Source organism: Hemitrygon akajei, chromosome 29 (assembly GCF_048418815.1).
Source record: "Hemitrygon akajei chromosome 29, sHemAka1.3, whole genome shotgun sequence".
NCBI lineage: Eukaryota > Metazoa > Chordata > Chondrichthyes > Myliobatiformes > Dasyatidae > Hemitrygon > Hemitrygon akajei.
In genome coordinates this window covers 10262602-10270287 of record NC_133152.1, presented here as the reverse complement: position 1 = coordinate 10270287, position 7686 = coordinate 10262602, and the positions used below count along the sequence as shown (strand labels likewise).

The following is a 7686-nucleotide window of genomic DNA, read 5'->3' as shown; positions in this document are numbered from 1 at the left end:
TACATTTGCACAGTAAAGGTTCTGTAGCATGCTGGGCGCCCAACAGAGGCAAAACGCTTTAAAAATGTTTTCTTTTAAATTGTCTGAACCACATCGGGGGGAAATTGATGCCTATATTATGATCTCTGAATTAGTGACATAGCCTTTAAAACGTCACCCTAAATGAGACGCAGCTGGAAGATTGGAACTGGTTTATTGTTTTAAAAGTTGTGCGGTTCACATTTTATTGCCAAAGCGAAAAGTATTAAGAAAATACAATTTTTTAATATAAAGGGGTTAACCGCCACTTTTGCATCTTCGTCGATATACTGTAGCAAGCGCTTTGGCTGAGATTTCAGTTTTTGTTTGGAGAATCATAAATAGTTTTTGTTGTCCCCTTCTTTCAAACTCTCTCGTGCATGTTACTTTTCCCTTGCCCACTTTGACCCTCCCCATCTCAGCCCGCTTTTGTCTTCCTGCTTTTGCTCTCTCTTTCTCATTCTGATTTGCCGGCTTACTGTTTCAGTGCCGATCTTTCACCGCCACCCCGTCCTTGCCCTGATCCCCGGGACATAGTGATGAAATGTCAGCACCGTGACAACAGCATAAGGCTCCTCCGCATGCAGAGATGAAAGCAGAATCCACGAAGTCCTCTGAAGGAATGGAAATTGCTCTTAATTCTTGAAACTGGCGGAGAAGCCACGGGAAGAAGGATGCCTGGTACAGTTTAGACTTTATTGTAGAGACGGGAAGGACTGGAAATATTCCAGCCAGTGAAAGATCATATTTTGTTTCCAAATTGTTTGTGTGTTAAATATCTTAAATGTCCTTTGATTTTTTTTTCTAAACTTTTAGTAGTTTTGGTTTAACAACGTTTTTACTCGAATGCTCAAATTGATCTGAAGTATCGAGCCTTTGACAGTGCGGCAGGTCTAGTTAATGCGAGGAAAGGTATAGAGGCGGCGTTTACGGGAAGGTCGGCTGTCCCAACGCTGTCTCTTTCAAAAACCCTGTCCTATTCCCATTGAATCACGGATACCTTTAATCAGAAGGGATCCAAGAGGATCATCGTCGCAAATTGAGTATAATCCAGATAAACTCAGATTATCTGGAAGTCCGCGCTTCTGACTGTAAGTATTCTTCATTTCTGGACATGTATTTCTCATTAGTTCTTGTAAGAGTTGTCTTTCTATATTCAATCGTGGCCCCTTTCCCGTTATTAAACCATTTTCGCTTTCCCTTGTTTCTTCCGTATCCCGTCCTCACTATCCTCTGTCCAACCACACTTTGTTGTGGCCTTCTCATCCTCCCCTCACTCTGATTCTCCTCCCCGATTTCCGCAACCCCGCTCCCGCGACGCCGATTCGCCGGAACTTCACTCTTCTTTGAAAGTTTGAGTCAGTAAAACAACTGGGCAGTTTGATCAGCTTGGATTCACTTTATTTCTCCAACAAGATGAATACTAATGCATTATTGAAAAAAAGAAAGATACAACAATATTACACAACCATGCTTTATGTTTTTTTTTGGTGCAAAGTAAGGAAATGTTACCCCACAGACGAACAAAATATAAAGCGACATCGTATGTACAGTGCTAAGTCAGTTCCTTTCAGGAGAGTTTGCCGGCGATTGCTGTGTGTGACGTCAACAGGAGGTGAAGGTCTTCCAGAAGAAGTTTTTGCACCCCTTGCGATCCCGCTGGGACAAATGACTGAAGCGGGGCGTCTCCTCCGGCTTCATTTCGTCCACTTCTTCGGGATTCGGGAAGGTGCTCTCAATTCCCATCTGATTGCTGCCGGAATCAAGCAGCCCCGATAAGAGCTTCAAAATAACCTCTTTCCTTTCTTTGTTTATCTCCTGAGGACAAAGGCGAAATATTAATTTGCAGGGAACAGAACTCAGCTCTCTGTGCATTATATGATTTTGCCCAAAGAAGACGAGGATGTCCTGAGCATAGAACCATCTGCTTAAAATATTTCCCCAATCTAATACCTCATCTCAAGAAAGTCTGTGTATGTGTATATGATCTCTTGGAGTTGTAGGGGAATATAAACATTCAAACAGGCCATTCAGCCCACTGTATCCATGTTGCCCATCTGCACTAATCACATGTGCTTGCGTTTAGATCCATAACCTTGGCCATTCAAAGCTTGTGTAGATAACAGTCTCAGAATATCTCAGAAGACTTCACAATCTGTGAGAGTATATAAAAGGCATTTGGGTAGGTATGTGGATCGGAAATGTGTGCCAAACACAAGCAAGTAGGACCAGCTTAAATGGGAACGTTGGTTGGCATGGAGGAGATGGGCTGAGGGGCCTGTTTCCGTGCTGGGTCACTCAATAATTCTGAGTGTTTATGTGGAGCAGTTGCTGTTGTAGAAATACAACAGCCATTTTACAATTTGCAAGCTCTCACAACGATAGTCGTCTCCCTTCAGAACTAAACAACAACCAGGGTTCGGGGAAAACACTATCTTTCTGTGAGAAACGGAATGGTATTCTTTATGAGCCATCAGAACAAGTATAATGTCTCATTAAATATAATACCATATAACTCTTTCTTAGCACCACATTACAATGATTAGACTCTCAGGCTTCCAGAATGAAGCCATGGCATTATAATTTGAAGACAAGCAGGTACAAAAATAGTGGATCAAACATAAAAAGAATTACTTTTTAATTCTGATCCCCCTTTCATCTCTTTCCTGATTCCTCCCACCTCGTTCCTATGTGATATAACTTATTAGTTCTGCCAGCACTGTGAAGCTAACTCATCTGGCATCTTGCTGTTCTTTGTGGATGAGCACAATCAGTGAGAGGGAGCAGGATCTTTTGCCCCGGCAGTCTGACCTGGACTTGCTTCGAGGGGCATGGAAATATGATGAATTAGTTCATCCTTTCAAGTCTTTGTATAAAGGCTGAGTGTTCCTATCCTATGTTCTAAATTCTGGAATAAATAGCTGTTCATGTTTTGTAAATGGGAGCTTGCACCTGAAGTTTTCTCGGGGTATAAAACACATGGTGTGCTTTTTAAACCATGAAGAGATGCAAGTAAAATATTTCGCCACAGGAGCCATGATCATGACTACACAGCAAGGACACAATGAAGGGATTTAGACACAAACAGCAGAAAGCTCTGTAATACTGTAAGGACATTATGGGGGAACAGCCACTATCTTCTAAGAAAAGTAATTTACATTGAGACTAAATATGAGCTTTCTCTTGCCCATGTGTAGATGAATTTTTATAGGATGCACGGTGTGTGGTGGGGATTTCACTCTCTGGTTCCTTTGAGGCTAATGTACAACACAGTATGTGTGTTGTCATCTGTCGCCCTCTGGTATTTTTTCATTTGACTAATAACTTGACTGTTTCTCCTTGGCTGCTTACTTGAGCAAGGCACCTACGTTAACAATATTAACTATTCAGTGGAATTAACAATTGCAGGTTATTTTAAAATGCCCATAATGTGGAGCAGCACATTCCTTCCAAGGAGGTCGCTCATAAATGAAATCATATAACTCACTCGGTGTACCTGTGTATGGTTCAGATCCAAACAAATCCAGAAAGCTTCCAACTAGAGTTCCTGGGTTTTTTAGACCATACTGCAATTGAGAGGCGGTCCTTCATGCTAACAGATGAAGGTATCTCCTTATTGGAAAATGAATATCTGCTGGAAATAGGAAGAGAATAAAAAGAGGGAGCTATTGAGCTTCCCTGGTTTGCCCTCCCATTCAATTACTAATCCAAGAACAGCAGGAGTAGAAGCAGACAAAGGCCATTTAGCCCCTTGTGCCTGTTCCTTTCTATAACATCAGTGTCACATTTCCCTACTGCTTGATTCCTTAAATAATCCCAGAAAGAACAAAAATATCTGTAACTTCATACTACATAACAATATAACCATATCCTTAAATGCATCTGTTTTGCAAAGATTTACAATATCTGGTCTAAGTTTATCTGGTGCTCTAGCACTGCTGGTCTTTTGTGGACAGGAACCCCAGACTTCTAGCACCCTGTGTGCAGATAGGTCCTAACTGTTCTGCTCACAATACAGAAAGAAGCCATTCAGCCCATTGGCTCCATGGTAGCTCCCTGTAGAACAATTCCGTTCCTTCTGATCTCCCTCATGTTTCCCTTACCCCTGCAGGCATGTCCCTCTGATTTATGTCAATCAATTATTGTTTGGTTCTTGTTGGCATTTAACAACACTAAGTGGTTGTTAACAATGGAACTACTTAACCTACCATCACATCTGTGGAAAATGGAAGAAAGCTGGAGCACCTGGTGAAACCCTACGGTTACAGAGAGAACGTGCAAACTCCTCACAGACAGGACCTGAGGTCAGGATGGAATCCAGGTCCCAAGTGGAGTGGGGCAGCTTCCCCAACTTTTGCATCACTCTTGTAGCTTACACAGCCCTTGCTCTTGATCCTAAAATAGTATTATTGATAACAATTACCATTCAAGATAATACTTGGTGAGCTGACGGGAGGCACCCACACCTTGGTGTGAACTATCTTTAAGCAAGTAAAGGAATGAAAAGCAATGACTTGGAAGGAAGCTGAAGAAACTTGGATATTTAAGTTTTACCAATCTGTTTATTAATTACAAATATATTCTAAAAAATGCAATATTTCCTACTGGTAAAGGATTTGATTCTCAGCCAGTTAAAGGGTGAGGTGGTTCTTCCAACAAATCCTATGTAACAACTTCACCCCTCACACCTCCCTTCAATATCCTTGAATTTCTCCATCCTCCACTGTTGCTGTCTCCCCGGGAATCTAAATAAAATGCAGAATTTAGACACTTATTTACATACAAAGAAGGATCAAATTGTGTTTTTACTTGTTGAACAGCTGGTGTCTTTCTGAACTGAAAGAATTATCGTAATAGGATCTTTACTTTATACATACCGAAATTATGCAGAGGTAATGGCAATTTGGGCAAGCTTATTTTAAATGGACTGTGCAAATGTGTCTATCTTTAATAATTATATAATATCAAAGGCTCAGAAGGTTATCGCAGGGATTGCTTCCAATCTGTCACTTACTGGAGACATAAACAGCAAGTGATGAGTTTGCAGAAGGGTCGGTGGAAATGTTCACACAGGTACAGGTGTGTATTTTGACTATTAAGAGAAGAGAGGGACCCAAACCTGGGGGATCTGGCAGTTATGATCTACCACAGACATGATGACCAAAAGGTTTTCAGTTTTGCCCAATGTTTCGGGTACTGCAAAGTTCCACAACAATCAGCCTGATCTAAGTGTTTCATTTGCTGACAGGCATTTGTCATATCTGGGGGTGAGGATTGCACTGCTAGAGAGAAGAGCAACTGGGATTCACCTCCAACTTAGATTATGCAGTTACAGGATTTCCTAATTTCTTATGAATGGAAACCAGAAACTGTCAGTGGGTCGTATTTAAGATGGATTTAGTAGCCAATGTCTCATTAGTATTGCCTCTAAATGTATCCTTAACCAGTATAAAGCATTATCCTTTCCAAAAACTATGCCCTTTCAACTCAGCAGTCATGAAATTTCCCACCCTTCTTTTATTCAATCACTTTTAATTAAATAGAGTCCCATTTAACTGCGCAGGAAGACCTGCTGGAAATAAGACAAGACCAAAGGAAAAATTAAGAATGAGAACATACAGTAAAATCAAGTCTGTAATTAAAAGTACAGTCTTACATTCGGACTGCCACTACATCAACAGCTCAAAGTCAGAGGAAAGGAGTATTAGTTACGAGTGGATGAAGTGTTTGAACAATGATATCCAAGCAGTAATTGATAATCTGGAAATCATTTCTAGCTGCATGGCATTGCGAATGGAACAATGAAAGGATGTTACTGACATGAGTAATACAAGTGAATAAGGCTGAGGTGACATTAACACTGACTGAAGTGACCCATTACTAACAAGCAGCTGCTTTTGTGGAGTATTGTTCCCCAGGGAGCTGGGAACACACTGTGTCAAAGTTGTTTCTGATCGCAGATTTGTATATTTATTTATTTATTCCTCACCTGTCTTCCTTATAAATGACACTTAACTCACCGATTTACCATGAAACTTCACATCCTTTCAAGTTGCAACCCCCGTCCCCTTTCCCTATATTCAATACAAGCAAGAAAGGTTCTTTTCAAGAACTTTAAACTTCTCATTTTGTATCTGTCTCATGTTTCTTGTCCACTGTTTGTTTATTTATTTACCTTTCTCTCACTGTCACTGATTTTCTTTAGCCACTCTGGACTGATAAATATTTCTTGCACTCACACCCTCTACTTTCCCTCTCTTTGTCCTTACCCCACTCTTTGTCTTTCTCTCCCCATCACCTGTCTCTTTGTCTCTTCTCTCTTTCTCCCTTTCTCTCTTTCTCGCTGCTTCTCTCTCCCTCTCCCTCCCCCCCCCTCTCTCTCTGTTTGTCTGTCTCTGTCCCTGTCTTTCTCTCTGTATTTGTCTCCTCTCTTTCTCTCAGGATTACTATTAATTTTTCACCTTTTTTTTCCAACATAGGCCCCTCTTTCTGCTTCTTCCATCTTCGTTATTGTTTCCTTTTGCTCAGCTGTTTCTGTTCACTTGCTTTCCTTGAACAAATGAGTCTCTCACTCATTTCAACTTTCCTCTAGCTGCCTGCAAATTTCTCTTGTTCACTTGAACCCACAATCTATAATGAACAGAGTATATAACTCTCAATTTACATGAATCTCCTGCTTCAAACTTTCTTGGCATACATTTTCCTCTTAACTTAAAGTACTACAATATCACAAAAGCCGTGATAGCATCAGCCACTCCACTTATTTCTTTTTCCCTTTGTCTGCTCTCCCTTCTCATTTATTTCATTTCTTTCTCCGCGTCTCCCCATTCTAAAAGCTGCCTGTGTTGTTCTTTAACCTCCTTTTCAGATAGCCTGGTTCTCGCTCCTCGTTTCCCTGTTTCTTTACCAATGTTAATTCTCTTTCAGTAACACTCCTCAAATCGCTTTTAAGGTCTCACTCACCTGACTTGAGCGGAGACCCAGCCTGTCTTCCAGAGGTGCTGCTGCCTTTATACTTGACAGCATGAGCAGTACGGACAGCAGGCTCGCCATCCCCAGAAGCTGCATGCTGACTCTTGGAAGTCGATCTTGGTCGAGATCTTCTCAATGTTCCTCGACTTAGGAGTCTCTGTTAGGCATTGCTGATCTCCAACCCTTTTATAACCCAGCACACCCCCAGCCAATGACGCACAGATCAAAGCGTCATTAAACATCAGAACCCATCAAAGCCAACAATTACACTCCATCTGAGGTTAACCATTTACTGACAATGCTCAACTACTTTCATTGAGTGGAGGAACCTAGTAGTATAGAATCTGTGCTGTTTTCTGCCTTTGGATAAGAAGTTTTAAATTTTGAATAAAATCTAATCTATATTTTTTGTTTCCAGACACATATCAAGTCTCCAACGTACAAACAATTTCAGTCTATTAAAGGAAGACTTAATGATAAAAATTCCATTGTGAAAATTTCCTTTGTGCTGTTGGAGAGGTGCACACTATAAATGGGAATAGTTTTCATCACCTCAAAATATGAAATTACATTTTAAATATGATTTCCTGATGTTGCTTGTGGAACACATTTCGGCAGTGAAATAATAAACGCTGTGCTAAATCTCCAATTATCTTTTATGCCCAGAAGTAAAATTTAGAGTTAATTGAATATTTG

The 7686-nt window shown here is 40.7% G+C and overlaps 1 protein-coding gene across 1 annotated transcript; it reads right to left on the bottom strand.

The window, feature by feature from the left end:
- Positions 1-1397: 1397 nt before the first annotated feature.
- Positions 1398-7162, bottom strand: sst6.1 (somatostatin family member 6.1). The gene is made up of 2 exons (XM_073031677.1): positions 6982-7162; positions 1398-1836 (listed from the first exon to the last, which is right to left on the bottom strand). The coding sequence occupies exons 1-2, from the start codon at positions 7084-7086 to the stop codon at positions 1624-1626; spliced, it is 318 nt and encodes a 105-aa protein (XP_072887778.1). The 5' UTR covers positions 7087-7162; the 3' UTR covers positions 1398-1623.
- Between the last annotated feature and the right edge of the window lie 524 nt (positions 7163-7686).